The sequence below is a fragment of the Ursus arctos genome, unplaced genomic scaffold (genome assembly GCF_023065955.2).
Source record: "Ursus arctos isolate Adak ecotype North America unplaced genomic scaffold, UrsArc2.0 scaffold_4, whole genome shotgun sequence".
In the NCBI taxonomy this organism is placed as follows: domain Eukaryota; kingdom Metazoa; phylum Chordata; class Mammalia; order Carnivora; family Ursidae; genus Ursus; species Ursus arctos.
In genome coordinates, this window is record NW_026623056.1 from 26,808,165 (window position 1) to 26,828,049 (window position 19,885).

At 38.0% G+C, this 19,885-nt stretch overlaps 2 protein-coding genes across 3 annotated transcripts in view; both read right to left on the bottom strand.

The window, feature by feature from the left end:
• PAK2 (p21 (RAC1) activated kinase 2) overlaps positions 1–15,159 on the bottom strand; it is an 89,792-nt gene extending 74,633 nt beyond the window's left edge. Inside the window, exon 1 of one of the 2 annotated variants that reach the window (XM_026495900.4) lies at positions 14,799–15,159. The gene's annotated coding sequence lies outside the window, so the exon portion shown is untranslated. The remainder of the gene's footprint in view (positions 1–14,798) is intronic. The other variant, XM_048214894.2, reaches the window with a different exon arrangement.
• Positions 15,160–16,452: 1,293 nt separating this feature from the next.
• The window catches only part of PIGX (phosphatidylinositol glycan anchor biosynthesis class X), a gene marked incomplete at its 5' end in the record, with an annotated part of 35,990 nt that continues 32,557 nt past the window's right edge, over positions 16,453–19,885 (bottom strand). Inside the window, one exon of the mRNA XM_048214945.2 lies at positions 16,453–17,705. Coding sequence (XP_048070902.2) covers positions 17,562–17,705 — 144 coding nt within the window. The remainder of the gene's footprint in view (positions 17,706–19,885) is intronic.

Below are 19,885 nucleotides of genomic sequence, written 5' to 3' on the forward strand. Positions count from 1 at the left end.
CAACCCACGTAGCCTATCCCAAATTTCCAAGAAAACAACTTATATCAGATCTTTGAAGGATTTCCACTAACTATAAGGTCAATCTTAACTGAGAGGATTCACAACCCAGCCATGCTCTGCTTCATAAAACTAAGTTCAACCATCTGCCTAAAAGAAGGTATGAAGACACCTTGCCCCTCTCTGCCAGCCATCCTTTTATTTAGAGACCCAAAATCAGCCTCAAAGAAACAAACTAGTCAGCCAACCCTTGCTAAGCTGTTCGTTGCTATGCAGAAGTGGGTTTTGTGGCAGCCAGAGATCCTTGTTTTCCCCTCTGATCTTTCTACATACATTTAAGAGTTTACCATGCAAGTTCCAGAAAAAAGCAAGTGTCTATGTTCCTGTGTGTATGTAAGGTTCAGGTGGAGCTGTACAAGCACAGAGAAACATGGATTAGCACATGGCTTCCTGAGAGATGTAGTCACTTAAGCAAAGTGTTGTGCTGTGGGTATAAGGCTAGAATCAGGAAGAGCCCTAACAGCACAAGTTAGAAACCAGATCCCACCAGAACTACTATATTAGATGAATATCTATTAATCACTGGAACTCAGGCTAGGAGCTATGTATCCTTTGGCAATACACCTAAGAGGTTTCAATCAGAATCACAGCCCACTGTAGCAAGGATAACCCACAAACACTTCTAACAAATGTACATCAGATAACATACAACAGCTACAATTCAAAGATAGAGCAGCAGAAAAAACATTCAACAATTTATGTTGATCCCAACAAAAAATAATGTAGCACAAGAAAGATAATTACCCACCACAGGAAGCAGAGTCTGACTTAGATGATGAATCACCTCAAGACACAGAACTCCCAAACAGTGGCAAACTAGGAAACAGGCATATATGGAGAGAAAAGCCAAAGATAAAATGAGAGTAAATTAAGAAGAAAAGGGAGCAGCATAAATTTTTAAAGGATATAAAGAAGCTAAAATTTCAATAGCAGAAATAAAGCCTACACTGGAAGAGATAAAGAAAAATCAAACGGGTGATAAGACAAACATTTGAGAAACTCACACAAAGGACAGAAATGACAAGCCAACCTAATTATTGTAAGTATTTTCAAGAAAGAAAACAGAATTAAAACAAAATAACTAAAAATATTTCTGGAAATGAAAAAAGAACGAAGTACAAAAACAGTAAGGAGCTAGTGTATCAGGCAACATTGATGAATGTGTATAACAGACATGATCTGTGAAAATATTTTAATAAAAAGGAAAAAAAAGGAGCACCTGTGCTTGAGGATTCTCTCTCCCTACTTCTGCCCCCCGCCTTGTGCACTCTCTCTCAAATAAATTAATTAAAAAAAAAATAGCTGAAAAGGCTAGTTGACGAACATGATGTATCACCTTAAATGAAAGCCTGAGAAAAACGGCAATGAGCACCAACAACTCCGTCTAAATAAAATTTAAATACTTTGTGTTAATGTGGAATGTAATTACCAAGATAAAAGACCTGAAAGAAGACGAAGTTAAAAACATGAAATGGGTAAAAAATATACGAAGAATACAAAGTTCCCAGTTCACCGTGGAGAGAAAACGCAGATAAAGTGAGGGTGGATGAAGAGGAGCAGCTAGTCTTCTAATATAAGGGGGAGTCAAAGTATAGTTTTCTTTTAGACTGACAAACCAGAAAATTTTATTTTTTTAAATTTAGATTTATACTTGAATTCATTTAAACTATAAATTAGTGGACTTAAAAACAAGATGCATAAACTCCAAATAAGTGAGAAAAAAGCAACAAATTTACAAAGCAAAAACTAGAACACAGCGACAGATAACTGAATAAACAAAATGTGGTATACAGCTGAACTTGGAACACCACAGGTTTGAACTGTGCACTGTATGCCAGCTCTCTGATACAGTACTACATAGATTTTCCTTATAATTTTCTGAGTAACATTTTGTTTTACGTCATAAGAATACAATCTTATGAGAATATAACATGCTAGTTATATGTTAATTATTGTTCATGTTCTTAGTAAGGCTTCTGGTCACAGTAGGCTACTCGTATGGTAGTCAAAAGTTATATGCAGATTTTTGACTGTGTGTGTAGGGCTGACACCCCTAATCCCCACATTGTTCAAGGGTCAAGTGTATATATACAATGGAGTATTATTCAGCCTTAAAAAAAGAATGAAGTACTAATACATGCTACAGCAAGGATGAAAACATCATGTGCTATGTGAAACAAACCAAACACAAAAGGATAAATACGGTACGATTCCACTTACATGAATCATCTAGAATAGGCAAAATCATAACAGACATAAAGAATATTAGAAATAGGTTACCAGGGATTGGGAGTAAGGAGGAATGGGGAGTTCATTTTTAGTAAGTATAGAGGTTCAGTTGGGGAAGATAAAAAAGTGGGGGGGATGGGTGTACAACAATGTACATGTACTTAATGCTAAAGAATTGTATATATAAAAGTGGTTAAGATGGTAATTTTTATCTTATGTACATTATACAATGAAAGCAGCAGCAATTAATCATTAAAAAACAGGAAACACGGGGCGCCTGGGTGGCACAGCGGTTAAGCGCCTGCCTTCGGCTCAGGGCGTGATCCTGGCGTTATGGGATCGAGCCCCACATCAGGCTCCTCCGCTATGAGCCTGCTTCTTCCTCTCCCGCTCCCCCTGCTTGTGTTCCCTCTCTCGCTGGCTGTCTCTCTGTCAAATAAATAAATAAAATCTTTAAAAAAAAAAAAAAAAACCGGAAACACTAAATAAAATGATAGAAACACACCCAACAGAATTCATTATGACGATAAATGTTTTAAGCATTCACTTTGAATTACAACAAATAATAAACCACAGGGTGCCTGGGTGGCTCAGTTGGTTAAGCATCTGACTCTTGGTTTTGGCTCAGGTCATGATCTCAGGGTCATGGGATCAAGCCCCACACTGGGTTCCACGCTCAGTGCGGAGTCTGCTTAGGATTCTCTTCCTCTCCCTCTGCCCCTTCCCCTGCCTGCTTGAGTGCATGCTCCCACATGCTCTCTCTCAAATAAATAAATAAATAAATAAATAAATAAATAAATATCTTTTAAAAAAACCTACATGTAATTTTAAAAAGACACAACTAAAACAAAATGGCATGGAAAGCCAAAGTTGGATAATTTATTGAACAAAGACATTTAGTACAGACAGAAATTTAAGTGAAATACAAGACTCAGAAAGTATGATGATTATTTTTAAGTATAATCGATAATGAGACTTTCAGCAGTAGATAACTTACACACGCATCAAATAAAACTGCATCAAAATACATGATAAAAATCATTAGAGTTGAGAGAATGAGAGACAAGCCACAGACTGGGGAAAAATACCTGCAAAAGAAATATCAGATATAAAGGACAGTTACCCAAAATATACAAAGAACTCTTAAAATTCAGCAATATAAAAATTAACAACCCAACTTAAAAATGTGCATAACTTCTGAAGAGATACCTCACCGAGGTGATACATGGATGGAAAAGCAGCATGCAAAAAGATGCTCAACATCAATCATGGGAGTACTGCAAATCAAAACAATGAGATACCACTATATACCTATGAGACTAGCTAATCAACATAAAATGCTCGTGAGGACGCTGAGCAACAGGGACCCTCTCACCCATGGCTGGTGGGAAACCAAATGGTATAACCACTTTGAAAGACAGTTTAGAGGTTTCCCACAAAACTAAATATACTCTTACCATACAATCCAGCAATTATGCTTCTTGTTATTTACTCAAATCAGCTGAAAACTTCTATCCATACAAAAATGAAACACAGATGTTTATAGCAATTTTATTCATAATTGACAAATGTGAAAGCTACCAAGATGTCCTTCAGCAGGAGAATGAATAAACAAACTGCCGTACACCCAGTCAATGGAATATTATTCATTGCTAAAAAGGAATGAGCTATCAAGCCATCAAAAGATGAGAAGGAAACTTAAATGCATATTGCAAGTTGAAAAGGTTACATATTATATGATTTCAATTATAGGACATTCTGGAAAAGGCAATATTATGGAGACAGTAAAAGGACTAGCGGTTGCCAGGAATTAGGGAGAAGGGAGGGATGAATATGTGGATCATGGGTGATTTTTAGGGCTGGGAAACTATTGTGCATGACACTGTAATGATGGACACAAGTAAAAATCCACCATTTATTTGTCCACACCCACTGAATGTACAATATCAAGAGTGAACCCTAAACTATGGACTTTGGTTGATAATGATGTGTCAATGTTAGTTTATCAATTAAAACAAATGTACCATATGCGGTCAGACATTGATGGTGGGGTAAGGGGTACTGAGAGTAAGGGGGAGCTTGGAGTATATAGGAACTCTGTACTTTTTACTCAGTTTTGCTGTGAACCTAAAATTGCTATATAAAATAAGTCTATTACTTAAAAAATCAAAAATCATCAGAAATAAAAGAAACTGACACTCAACCAACATATACTTACTGCATGCCCACATGTTCTAAGTTCTAAATAGAATAACAGCAAAGAAATAGAGAAACAAGAAAATGAAAGAAGCCAAATAACTTCAGACGAAAGTGCTATAAAGACAGACACAGAAGGGTAAGAAGTTAGATATCGAGTGCAGTAGGTGAAGGCTATTTTAGATGACCAATCAGGTAAGGCCCCATCGAAACCATAATGTATGAAAGGAAGACAGTATCAGGCGGAAGAAACAAAAATGTAAAGGTCCCAATGTGAGAACAAGCTCTTAAAAATAATGTGACTCTCTTAATTTTTGACAGATTAAGATTTAAAAAGTAATGAAGACCGGGTAGCTGGGTGGCTCAGTCAGTTGAGTGTCTCACTCTTCTTTAAAGATGTATTTATTTATTTGAGAGAGAGTAAGAGAGAGAGCACAAGCAGGGGGAGCAGCAGGCAGAGGAAGAAGCAGGCTCCCTGCCGAGCAAAGGAGCCTGATGCAGGACTCAATCCCAGGACCCTGGGATTATGACCCGAGCTGAAGGCAGATGCTCAGCTGACTAAGCCACCCAGGCGTCCCAGCATCAGACTCTTGATTTTGGCTCAGGTCATGATCTCGAGGTCATGATATCAAGCCCCACATTGGGCTCTGCACTTAGTGTGGAACCTGCTGGGGATTCTCTCTCTCCCTCTGCCCCCCCATGTGTGTACACATGCGCATGCACACTTTCTCAAAGCAAAACAAAACAAAAACCTAATAAAGACTAAGTCTTATAATAGGAACCATTAAAAAGGAATAATAAACCAAATAAGATAATTTGAATAATTAAAGTTACATATATACTCTGCAAACAGAAAATTTTTTTAAGTTTTCACAGAACGCTTACCAAATTGGATTATGCTTTAAGTCATTAAAAAAAAAAAAAAAAAAAACAGGAAACCGGAGATGTACTGTATGGTGACTAACATAATATAATAAAAAATCATTAAAAAACAAAACAAAACACCTTCAGGGAGTGCCTGGGTTGCTCAGAAGGTTAAGCATCCAACTCTTGATTTCAGTTCAGGTCATGATTTCATGGCTGTCTGATTGAGCACCACATGGGGCTCCATGCTCAGTGTGGAGTCTGCTTGAGATTCTCTCTCTCCTCTCCCTCTGCCCCTCCCCCTGCTCATGGGTGTGCTCACGCCTGCACGCACGCTCTCTCTCTCAAGTAGATAAAAATCTTAAAAAAAAAACCTCAGTAAATTTGAAAGTTTAAAAGACTATAGCCATTGACGACAATGAAAGAAAACAGAGTGAAGAGAACTGTCCTAAATACCTCTTGAATCAAAGAGGAAATCAAACTAAAAATGCCAACTATTTGGAGAGTAATTAATATAAGACCATGATTCATGTAAATTATTGAGTGCAGCCAAAGCTGTACTCAGAGGCAAATTAAGAGCATTAATGTTTTCATTATTAAAAAAAGAAAAAGGAAAAGGAACTAAGAATTTGAGTTAGGAAAAGTGTAACAGGGGTGCCTGGGTGGCTCAGTGGGTTAAGCATCCAACTCTTGATTTTGGCTCAGGTCATGATCTCAGGACTGTGATATCAAGCCCTGCATCAGGCTCCACACTGGGAATGGAGACTGCTTAAGATGCTCTCCCTCTCCCGCTCCACACCCCCCAATGCACTCATCCTCTCCCAAAAAAAAAAAAAAAAAAAAAAAACCGTAACAAAAAAAAAAATGAACAAAAGCAAGAAAAGCAAAATTTTAAAGAGAAAAGTAAAAATCAGGGAATCAGAAAACAGAAAACCAACAATAAATCTGGTTATTAAAAACTAAGTCAATGAACATTTGGCAAGTCAAGAAAAATAACAATCACTAATAAAGGGTGGAAATACACACCACAGATTTTAATAATAAAATATTACATACATTCATATAGTAACAAATTTGAAAATCAAAAAATATATATAACCTGGAAAAATACAAATGATCAAAACTGACTTATAAGAAAGTAAGGATTCAAGATTCTACAGAAGTAACTACAGAAGTTACCATATGGCCTATATACTCCTATTAAACTAAATTTCTGAGATTTTTTCCTACTCTTTCAGTAAATTCTAAAAATATTCTAAGATATTCTAAGACAATTATCGCCTATCTTACTGAACCATGTCTTGGAAATTCTGGCCAATATAATAAAGCCCTAAAATAGAAATAAATATTGTGACTACTGGAAAGGAAGGAAAGGTTACTATACTATTTTCAGACAAGACAATGAACCTGGAAAACAAAAGTAAATAAAATTTTATTGAAGACCGGTAAAATAATAAAAATACTGGACACAAATATCCAGTTACGTCTGCATACTTATCAGAAGTAAATCAAATTAACCAAAACAAAATAATTATAATTTAAACAAGAAATGCAAATTAAACTAGATTTTTATTTGCCTAAGAATAAGTAAATTCTATTAATTTCATTAAAAATGATGGCTGCTTCATTGAGGATAGCAATAAAAAGGGATACACACAGCCAGTGATGATACACAGCAAACTTTCCTGAAGGATAATTTAAGACTGTTAAATGCTTATACCTTTTCATTCAGCAATTCCACTTCCAGGAAAATATTCTATAATAATCAGGTATGAATAGAAAACTATTCATTATAACATTATTTTTATATAAAATATTGGAAATAACTTACACATTCAGCAACCGGAAAAGAGCGAGTAAGGCAGAGCTGTACAATGGAATGCGAGGCAAACATTAAAAGATGATTTTAAGAGAATTTTTAACAAAGGGAAACTTTCAAGATTTAGCAAGATAACAAATTATACAGAACAAGATTCTAATTTTATAAAAGTTAGCTATGTACAAACACACACACACACATATACATATATAAGAAAAAGTAAGCTATGTGTATACACACACATATATATAGAAGAAAAAGATATATATATATATATATATATATATGAAAAAGTACTGGTAAGAAGCGTACCAAAATATCAACAGTAGTTATCCATATATAATGGAATAAGAGGCTAAAAAAAAAAAAAAAAGGCAACTTTATTCTTTTCAAGTATTTAATCAGAAAGGTGAAAAAAGTTCAGGAAGAATTTATAATAGAGATATTTTATCAAACATCTAGCTCTATTTCCACTATTTTTTGTGGCAATGTAACTTCTCCTTTAAAAATTTGCTCTTTAGAGCACCTGAAATTTTGTTTAAATGCTTTACCCACCTCTTGCTGCTCAGGTGTTTATTATGTAACAATTTTGTTTCACTTATAAGCCTATAAATCACTAAATAAACTCAAATTAAGAACATTAATTAAATATTTAAAAGCTGAGAATATATCTTAAAATACACCTTGTTCTTCCCCCCCTCCCCACTGCATAGAGCCCAAAGCGGGGCTTGAACTCAAGACCCTAAGATCAAATCTGAGCCAAGACCAAGAGTTGGATACTTAACCAACTGAGCCATCCACGTGTCCTAAAATATACCTTTTCTTATGAAATAAGTGCAAGGCCAAAATAAAACCTTCTAGCTTTCCAGAACCTATTAAGCATTTACATAAAAAAATATTACCAATGTAACAGCTTGATCAGAAAGATGTGAGGAAGAACTCAGTAATGCGAATGTATCACTTTTAACCAACACTAGTGAGTTTGTCCTTGCATCTCCCTCTTTGATTAGTTTCAACTAGCAAAAATTGAGAAATAACTCTCATTTCCAGATAAATAACTCATGCTTTCAGCATACCACAAATAAAATTATGGATTAACATGTTAAGAAAATATATAAGAATATCTATAACATAGTGGAGATAAAGTAAGATTCCCAAAGAGAGATACACTCAAAAGCAGAAATTTAAAGGATGAGGATGAAATCAGTAGATGACAAGAAACAGGGGTCAAGGGTGCCTGGGTGGCTCAGTCAGTTAAGCGTCTGCCTTCGGCTCAGGTCATGATCCCAGGATCCTGGGACTGAGCCCTGCATTAGGCTCCCGGCTCAGTGGGGAGCCTGCTTCTCCCTCTCCTTCTGCCTCTCCGCCTGCTTATGCTCTCTCTCTCTGTCAAATACTCTCTCTGTCAAATAAACAAATAAAATCTTAAAAAAAGAAAGAAAGAAACAAACAAACAAACGGGCCAAAGGGGCATTTTTTTTCCTTTTCAGATGTGAGGCTTACAATAAGACCATTACAATATTACTCCCTGAATTTTTATAATTGATTTCACAGCAACCTAAAACTCTTAACATTTTTTCTATACTTGTATTTCATTTCAGTAACCAAGCTATTTTATATTGTTAAAACTCTTACATGCCCCCACACAAATTTCAGAAGGATTAAGATTAAAATACAATTATTATTTTTTAAAGTTTTATTTAAGTAATCTCTACACCCAACAGGGGGCTCAAACTCACAACCCTGAGATCAAAGGTCGCATGCTCCTCCAACTGAGCCAGCCAGGTACCCCAATACAACAATTATTAAAAAGAATGTTTTTTGATAAAGGTAAAATGGGAAAGATCTTCCTAAAGAGAAGGTATTATGTATGAAGAGCTTCTACAATTTGATGAGGAAGGACAGACTGATACAGACTTTTGGACAACAACTTGGCATTTATCGAAACTTAAAATGCACGCTTAAGAATGCTTTTTATGGAAATACTTGTATATATGCACAAAAATACAAGGAAGTTCATTAAGCCTCCAGTTTTACTTGCTCCAAATTGAGAGAATAAAGACTGTCCCTGACTTATCATGGTTTCACTTACAGTTTTTAGTCTTTAGGAAGATATGAAAGTGAAGTTTTCACATTTAGTAGGAACCATATTTTGAATTTTGCTCTTTTCCCGGGGTTGGAAATACGCAGTACCATACTGTCTTGTGACACTGGGCAGTGGCAGCAAGCCAAAGCTCTTAGTCAGCCACGTGATCAAGAGGATAAACAACTCATACACTTAAAACCATTCTATTTTTCACATTCAGTACACTACTCAATAAAGTACATGAGATATTCAACACTTTAATATAAATTAGGCATTGTTAGAGGCTTCTGTCCGGCTGTAGGCTAACCTAAGTGTTCTGGGCACGTTTAAGGTAGGCTAGGCTAAGCTATGCTTCGCCTTATGCCATTTTCAACTTACAATGGGTTTATCGGGACAAAACCCCCTTGTAAGTTGATGAAGATCTGTACAGTAGTTCCCTCTTACCACGGTTTCTCTTTCTGCAGTTTCAGTTACCAGCAGTAAACTACTGCCCTGGATCCCACTTCTGATGTATTGCCAGAAGGTCAATAGTAGCCTATCGCTACATCACACTGCCTACGCCATTCACCTCACTTCATCTCATCACGTAGGCATTTTATCATCTCACATGATCACAAGAACCGTGAGTACAGTCTAATGAGATATTTTGAGATAGACCACATTCATATAACTTTCATTATAGCATATTGTTATAACTGTTCTATTTCATTATCAGTTACTATTGTTAATCTCCTACTGTGTAATTTCTAAACTAAACTTTATCACAGGTATGTATATGTAGGCAAAAACATATTAAATATAGGCTTCACTCTATCTGTGGCTTCAGGCATCCACTGGAGGTCTTGGAACATATCCCCTGTGGATAAGGGGGGATTACTGTAACATAAACAACCACGAATAATGAAACAAAGTACAATGGACTGTATCATGACGGTTAAAAAGATGAAGTACAACTATATGTATGGAGATGGAAAACAATATGTAATAACCACAACTTTTATTTTTTTTTTATTTTTTAAAGATTTTACTTATTTATTTGACAGAGATAGAGACAGCCAGCGAGAGAGGGAACACAACCAGGGGGAGTGGGAGAGGAAGAAGCAGGCTCATAGCAGAAGAGCCTGATGTGGGGCTCGATCCCATAACGGCGGGATCACGCCCTGAGCCGAAGGCAGACGCTTAACCGCTGTGCCACCCAGGCGCCCCCACAACTTTTATTTTTAAAAATTAGTTAAAACCACACACATAGTACTTATTTATAATTGCATAAAGAAAACAAAATTAACAGTGGGTAGCTCTAAGGAATGGGACTAGAAAGTGATGAAAGAGCAATTTTCACTTTTTTTTTTTTTTTAAAGATTTTATTTATTTATTCGACAGAGAGAGACAGCCAGTGAGAGAGGGAACACAAGCAGGGGGAGTGGGAGAGGAAGAAGCAGGCTCATAGCGGAAGAGCCTGATGTGGGACTCGATCCCGTAACGCCGGGATCACGCCCTGAGCTGAAGGCAGACGATTAACCGCTGTGCCACCCAGGCGCCCCAATTTTCACTTTTTTTATTATAAATAACTGAGTTGCTTGAACCTTTTATGATAAGCATGTGCTGTTTTTGGAATTTAAAAATAAAGGAAAAAAACACCAGTCCGTTATGATGGTTATTTCTGAGGGCTGAGGCGAAGGTGATTTTTGTCCTGTTTCTTTTTCTTTTTTTTTTTTTTAAGATTTTATTTATTTATTTGACAGAGACAGAGACAGCCAGCGAGAGAGGGAACACAAGCAGGGGGAGTGAGAGAGGAAGAAGCAGGCTCAAAGCAGAAGAGCCTGATGTGGGGCTCGATCCCATAACGCCGGGATCACGCCCTGAGCCGAAGGCAGACGCTTAACCGCTGTGCCACCCAGGCACCCCTGTCCTGTTTCTTAATAATCTTCGCTACTTTCCAAATTTTCTATAAGAAATATGCATACTTTTTAAAATTTGAAAAACTTGTATTTGAAAAACCTGTATTTTATATCAGTAATCAGTAGCAAAGCTTTTTTTCCCAAAAAAACAATTTCTAATTTAACAGTTATGGTCTCAGAAAATTGATCCTGAGATCCCAATCTCTTCCAGAAAGCACACTCTTTTTTAAAAGATTTTATTTATTTGAGAGAGTGAGTGAGTGCACCACGCAGGGGGAGGAGCAAAGGAAAAGGGAGAAGCAGACTCCTCACTGAGCAGGGAGCCGATGCGGGACTTGATCCCAGGACCTCAGGACCATGACCTGATCTGAATGCAGACATTTAACTAACTGAGCCACCCAGGCGCCCCTCCAGAAAGCATTCTTAAATCTAAGTTTGGAAGCATAATATTTGCTACACAAGCAATTAAATGTAAAACCTATTTTATTTTATTTTTTAAGATTTTTCTTTTATTTGAGAGCAAGAGAGAGCCAGAGAGAGAGCACGAGTGGGGTGAGGGAAGGAACAGACTCCCCGCTCAGCAGGGAGCATGATGTGGGGCTGGATCCCAAGACCCCAGGATCATGACCTGAGCCTAAGGCAGATGCTTAACCAAGTGAGCCACCCAGGCACCCCTAAAACCTATTTTAGAATGGAATATTAACTAATCTTTATTAAGAACTTAAGCACTGTATTTGTAAAGTACTTTACCTGCATTATCTCATTTGCTTTAAATAGCCCCATGAAATTTGTATTATATTGTTATTACTATCAATCCCCATTTTACAGAAGAAAACCAAGTCCTGGAAAGAGTACATGTCTTATTCAGGGTCAAGTAGAAGAGCCGTCATTCAAACCCAGGTCTCCAGCACCTAACCATTTGAGACACATGGAATGGTAAGTACTAATGTACCTCAGAGATAATAATAGGCTAGAACTCTGAAATCCCTCATGAATGTTCAGAATGACTATTCTTAAATAGGTTAGTGATCCTAAAATGAAGAAGTAGTGAAAATTCTGATCGCAGAAGAAAACAATCAGTATTTCTTCAAGGCAATGGGGGCAATTTTTCCTTGTCTTTCTGCTTCTACCAAGGTAAAAGAAGGATACAAGGCCCAACTCAGATTTGTAAGTAACTTACCTGCCCTCTGACTAGTCTGGAATTAGCCCTCTAAGTAACTGGAAGGGTTTTTGAAAACAAACCGATCAGAATCCCGAAGCCTTAAAGCCTTGAACAAGACCTAGTTTCAAGTTTTAATCAAGAGGAGAAATTTTAAAAAGTCAGAAGAAACATTACACTCAATTATTAGAATCGATATTGACAGAAGAAACAGGAATGACTTTAAAGTATCTACTTACTTTATCTATTTGAACAAGCTCTTTTTTAAAAAGCGTAATTAAAAAGAAATATACACCACTGTTAACCATGCCTATTTGGAAACCTGCCTATCATAAAGATCAGAGAACCACTGGAACCCCTATTCATTTGTTTAGTAGATACATTCCAAATACAAACTTACTGTTACGTTATGATTTGGGTTTTGCAAGGTTAGTATTAAATGTCACAAAGTCCAGAGGAATAACACTCTTTTTGAATAATGGTAAACCAGGAATCAAAGCCCTAAGTGAAGAGGAATATCCAGTAACTCTTCCTTGGTAAAAATATCTGCTTATAGAAGAATGGACAGAGAAGCTGACATCAACAGACCAAATTTCACACTCCAACATTTCTATACCTCAGCCCCTTTGGCCAACAAGACCTCTCAAGTTAAGGACAACTGACACTATCAAATGGCAGTATTAAAGCTCAGTACTAAGTCACTTAGGTAAAAGTGGAGTATTTAGTGAAAGCAAAATTCACTGAATTTAGATTAATGTCTTTCACCAAACCCTGAAAGTGGGCTTAAGACCTACATATATTACAGGTCAAAAACATTTGAAGGTTCATATTTCACAATGTAAATCAGTGTTCTTGGTTGATTAATAGCTAGAAAGACTTAAAAGCTAAGGATGAAAGAACTGCCTTAAATCAATACGCTGTATTGGGGCGCCTGGGTGGCTAAGTCCTTGGGCGTCTGCCTTCGGCTCAGGGCGTGATCCCAGGGTTCTGGGATCGAGCCCCACGTCAGGCTCTTCCACTGGGAGCCTGCTTCTTCCTCTCCCACTCCCCCTGCTTGTGTTCCCTCTCTCGCTGGCTGTCTCTATCTCTGTCAAATAAATAAATAAAATCTTTTAAAAAAAATCAATACCCTGTATTAATAGAACATGAACAAAGCTTTCCATTTATATGTATGCATATATATATATATATATATATATTTCCACATATCCATAAAAGATACTTAGAAGTTAGTATGAGTATGTTTTACAAATGCCACAGACCTTCTGACAAAGTTGACAAGTTCTAACCTGCTTTAAAAATTACTATTCACTGCCTTCATCCCAATCTAATTTTATTTAATGATATTCTTTTGGATAACCCTACAAAAACAAAAGCCCCCAAGCAAATTCTTGTACATTTCAATATCCTGCCTACTTATAAGAGCGGAAGAGTCAAACAGAGAAGGGGAAAAAACGTGACGTGCACAACCTTGATCCAAAACACAGCTCGTCGTAGTCTAATTTTAGGCCTAACCATTTTGATTGTCTTTTACAGAGGTTAAAAAGAAAACAAACAACTATAGATAACTTGTAAAGTAGAACTGAAACAATTAGATCAATGGGAGTTGGCATGATTTATCCAGGAGGAAATAAATCACGCTCGGAACTGCCTCGAGTATTCCAATTAAAACGAAGATAAAAGGACCACACCAACCGACAACAGAAATTACTTTTCACACTTTAGTTCTGGGATGACTTTATCTTTAAAGAATTAGCCAAAAGGCTGAGTCCACCGGAGACTCTGTAGCAACGTCCTACGTGTGTTGTTTTAAAGAAAGCCAAACATGGAGAAAAGCCAACCTTCACCTAAATTACCTAAAGAAGCAACTATTCACCTCCTGGCTGAAGATCAAACAAGAATCACGAGAAGATCCGAAAGTTTTGTTCTTAGGCAAGGCCCTCAAATCCTCGGAAAACTATACTTTTCTACTAACGCGTAATATGGAAGAGATTACACATTGTAGTTTAGAAAAGAGTAAAGGGACTAGAAACAACACGCCTAACCAATGAAACTAAGATGACCAGAGAGGTAGCAAGGAGGGGCTGGGACTCAGTAAGACAGGAAAAATCGAGGACTAAAACTCGAGACGCGAGGTCGAACACTAAAGTAAACTGAGAACAGGAGGACCGTGAAACGCGAGGGAAGGGAGACCGAGAGTGGGCAGAGCCTGTGGCGCGACACGGCCCTGGGCAGGGCTGGGTCCAGGAAGAGTTAGACTTCGCCAGCCTAGCGAGCTTCCCATTTCGGGCTAAAGCCGAAGAAAACGGCCCTAGGGAGCAGACAATGAGCCACCGCCCCAGGAGCCGCGGCTCCAGGCACGCAGGTGGCGGCTGCCCCGGCGCTACCCCCGGCAGGTAGGCTGCTGCGGGCCGCTCGCGCCGGCCAGGCCTCGGAGAAGGAAGAAGGAAGAGAGCGACGGCCCGCGTCCCGGCCTGTCTGCACACTTACCTCAGGCGAGGAAAGGTCCCCGCCCCAGCGAAGCGCCTCGGTCCGAGCTCCCGGCGGGCTCTGGAGCCGCCCCGGGCAAGCGCGCCGCGCGGGGCAGGCGGGGACGGAAGGGGAAGCGGGGCGGGAAGACAAGCCGCGCTGGAGCGCAGTCGCTGCTACCGCTAGGCCGAGCGGCAGCCGAGCCCCGCGGGCGCCGGGAGGGGAGGGCAGGGAGCCTTCGGCAATGGCGACGGCCCGGGCCGGAGGGGAAGCGGAACAACCGCCGCCGCTGCGCGTGGCCACAACCCTGGGGGAGGGCGACGGCGGGGAGCGGGCAGGGGCGGGGCCAGAACACCGCCCCTCGCCGGCCCAAGCCCGGAGCTCCACGGGGCGGAGACCCGCAACACCTCCCGATGGGCGGGCTCGCGCGGGGGCTGCTGGGAGTCGTAGTTTGGACACGGGCATCCCGCTCTCCTCGCTTTCTCTCTTCTTTTTTTCCTTCTTGGCCACGGGAGGGGCGGGGAGAGTGTTCTTTAAATTGAGAAAGAGAGACAGTCCCTCATTTAATTTAGCATTGTCTCCATTCAGGTCTGTGCCAAAGGTGCTGACCAACATTACTGTTATATAAATCTGCTACAGTGTATTTGTTTCTGGGAATTCATCCATTATCCATTTTGCATTTTACTTTCAAACTCTTACTATGTTTTGCTGCTAAAGTAAGTCCCAACTCCTTAAAATTAAGGCCTTCATGTTTTATCCAGGGAGGAGTTCGTCAATGTATTCACTAATTCTACAAACATTTGAGCATCTAAAATATATCACTTAGGTATCAGGGATACAGGGTGGACATAAATCACTTTGCCTTTGTGGAGCTTACAAATATGCAAACACAATAATTAACTAGTGATATCTGGTATGAGAAGAAAACTGGGGAGATTATTTTGGATTGGGTGGCCAGAGAAAGCATCTTTAGGGAGGCAACATTTAAGCTGAGAATAGAAGAGAGGCATGAGAAGCTCCTAGGAGAAAGCATTATAGGCAAAAGGAGGAAGAAAAAGGCTTGCTATGATCAGTTAAGAAGACCTGTGTAGCTTGAGCTTATTGCAAGAGTAGTGTACTGTGAAAAAACACTACAGTAGACAAGATTCAGGTCAAGAAGGATCTTGAATGCCATGCTAAGGAGTTTGGATTTATGCCAAGAAGCTATTGAAGAGTTTCAAGCTGGGGCATCTGGGTGGCTTAGTCGTTAAGCGTCTGCCTTCGGCTCAGGGTGTGATCCCAGCATTCTGGGATTGAGCCCTGCATCAGGCTCCTCTGATGGGAGCCTGCTTCTTCCTCTCCCACTCCCCCTGCTTGTGTTCCCTCTCTTGCTGGCTGTCTCTGTCTGTCTGTCAAATAAATAAATCAAATCTTTATTTAAAAAAAAAAAGAGTGTCAAGCAGGGAAGTGAAGTTATCTGGCTTATACTTCAAGATCACTAGATTGCTATGTGGAAAATGTAGTATACAGATGCAAGAATAGAAGGGAAATGAACTAGAAAGGCAGTAATCTTGGCTGATACTAGGGACATAGTGGAAATGGAGAAGGTAGCTAGACTGTGCTTATGTATAGATGTAGAATAAAAACCCCATGATGTAGAGAGAAAGGAATCAAAGATCAATATGGCACACTATTATTAGATAACCTGAAAAACAGTCCCATTTATTAAACACATTGAAATGCTGGATAAAAAAGAACATCCCTTCAAAGGCATAACTAAGCTTTCAAGAAAGAAAGAGTGATACCTCTGATAGTCTTCCAGACTCCACACAACCTAATGTGGGGCTCGAACTCAAAACCCCAAGATCAAGAGTTACATGATCCACTGACTGAGCCAGTCAAATGCCCCATGCCTTTTTATTTTTTAATTAGCTCATAGCACTTATTTTCTAATTTTCCCCCAAGAAAAATAGAATAAAAGCTTTTGTTTAAAAAAATTCACTGAAGGTACAAAAAAGAGGGGCACCTGGCTGGCACAGTCCGTGAGCATGTGACTCTTGCTCTCAGGGTCATGAGTTCAAGCCCCAAGTTCGGCATGGAGCAAAAGATACAAAAAAGATTTTTTTTTGTAAATGTACAACTTAATAAAACATACTCTAAAATGACAATCTGAATTGTCTTCCTGACAAATTCAGTACTAAATCAAATCTAAGTCTTAGTACTTAGTTTCATTAAACCAATTCATATATTCAAAACAGTATAATAAAATACAAAAGGAGAATGGAAATGCTTTAAGGAATAATCAATCTTGATATTAATATTTCTTAGCTTTCCTACTTTGTTTTCTTTAAACTCTGGATGAATAACTTTAATGTTTTCACAAAATTAATGTTTAAATAAACTGATTCATCCAAAATATTTTATTCTTGTTTATAATGATTTTCTCAATTTTTAGCTGAAATTAAAATGCTTCTGTTCATAAAATGAGAATAATTTCTCTGTAACACATGAAGTACTCATTTTCATAACTGAAATGAAGATAAAATCACTTTTCACAAAATAAATATTAATTTGACAAAATTAAGTTTCCTCTTCTATTGGCACTTGCTTGAAGATTATCAAAGGTCTATACAACAGAGCACTAAATTCTGGAATTGGTTGAAAATGATCCAAAATTTCCTCTAGTACACATAATTTTAGCCATAAATGAAGACAAAAGCAAGGACATAATTCTAGAAGAACACTTCTAATCGCAAGTAAATAGGTCTTATTTAGGTTTATGGAAAGCATTAAACTCCATAAAACTTATAGGGAAAAATGGCCATATTTGAAAACAGCCACAAGGATCAGAGTAGAACACAGGATGGTAATGAGCAGAGTCACAGAACATACTAAAGAGGTGTGTATAGTCAGTCCCACTGGAACCTGTAGAGTCACATTCTTATATACCTACAGAGAGAGGGAGAGAGAGAGAGAGAGAAGTTAGAGACATTTAAAATGCATGCCCTAGGGTGAGACCACTATTTCTTTGACTTTTAACTTAATTTTTTTCTTGTAGTATCTTTCGGCCAAAGCTACACTACACGTAACATTATTGTTTGAGTGATTCTTTTGGATTCAACATTTCATTTAATATAACAGAATCAGACTCAATAACAATAATCCTTAAGTTCTCATTAGTTTTGACTTCTACTTTCTACCGATGCTGGCTACCTCCCATTGTCATCTCTATAATCAATATAAATATTTACTTCCTTTTACTACGTTTCATATTAGAATATAAAATTTTCTCTCAAAGTCCTAAAGGAAAACATTAAAACAACAATAAAGCTAAAGTATCCATTCACTCGTTTGTTCTCTCTCCAAAATACCTTTAAAAAGCTGTTATTCACAAATTACACAACTGAATGTGTCTTTTACTGTTAAAACATCAAAGTTGTTGTCATCCTGACCAGCAAAACAAGTTCTCCTACATTCAACATGGTTTCTATTTTCTATTTGGTTTTGAAGATAAAGGGGGTCAATTAGAAACTCTAGGAAATTTTATGGTTTAAAATAGGTTTTTAAAAACACTAAAATTTAGTTAACTTGGGAATGCTCTTATTTTTGGTTCCTTTTCATAAATATCTAGAGTATAATTTCACAGCCCAAACAAATGTTACCAACATAATCTGTAACAAAGCCACCTGAAAATTATCTTTCCAAAAAATGGTATCTTAAATCAACAAGCCTTAATGTAGCTCACCACCTTAGTAATGGTCACCTATTTTTCTGGTATATGTAAACAAGAAATGTTAACACACACATACAATTCAAAGGGCTTAATTATGACCTCTTCTTTCAAGTTACATGGTCTAAAAGAGCACTGAATTCAAAACGTTTTAATAGGGTAATTACTTATTTCCTAGCAATGCACACTACCAATATTTTAAATAAATAAATCGTAAACACTAATTATACTCTTCATTCACATAAGAAAATCACATGTAGGGGCGCCTGGGTGGCACAGCGGTTAAGCGTCTGCCTTCGGCTCAGGGCGTGATCCCCGTGTTATGGGATCGAGCACCACATCAGGCTCCTCCGCTATGAGCCTGCTTCTTCCTCTCCCACTCCCCCTGCTTGTGTCCCTCTCTCACTGGCTGTCTCTGTCAAATAAATAAATAAAATCTTTAAAAAAAAATAAAGAAAAAAGAAAATCACATGTAATTCTCCAGATGTATTTTAGAGTTTGAAAAAAGATTCGGGTCCCATATGGTAATGGAAATCTACTCAAAAGCAACTCTATATTGCAAAAGATATTAGCACAGTCCTACATCTCACCAATTGTCAGCTCTAAGAGAGTTCCCCATTACAAAATAGCAGTGCTTTGAAGTAAGCCTTCACCATAACGAGTTATTTCCTAGGCTAGCTGGTAAACAGATTTCAAAGCAACTCCAAGGAAGATACTTCAAATCTAAATATCTACATATGAACAAATCTGCTTTCTGTTTATCTGACTGACAGTCTGTCTGTGGTTTGACATTTTAAAATCATTTTACTTTTATTGCAGGCTCATTTGACTCCTTGTAAAAGTAAATGGTAAAAATGATGACACAAATTGTGCTATTCCACCAAAGAAGCAGGCCTTGAAGAGAATTAGGGTCAAAGAGAAACACAAACGGATATTACAAGCATCAGTTAAAATGCAGCTCATAAAAGAGGAAGGAAAGGACAGAAAAAGAGGGAAAGAAAAGAGATGGTTGTATAAGACTCACCACGCTGGAGAGAGGGAAGTGGACCATGTTAACTAAAGAAGGTAAAGAGAAAACTGTACACTCCTTAGACAAAGCCAATGTTAATGAAGTAAGAATACTTACCTAATTTATTAACTGAAAACAAGGTCGGAAGTCAAAACTGTAAAAATGGCTGGCCACAACCTGGATTTAGACATATAAATAGCAATACAACTGTCTAGAAACTCTATCGCAGTTGAAATACTACTACTTGGAGTCTTTAGTTCCTTTTTCTCACTTGTTCTGTGCCATATAATGAAGTTAACGAATTGATTTTGTTGTTCAAAAATTAATAGAAAGTTCTAAATAAAATAAAGTTGTACTGATGAAGTAAAACCAAGAATGAATCCAGACCAT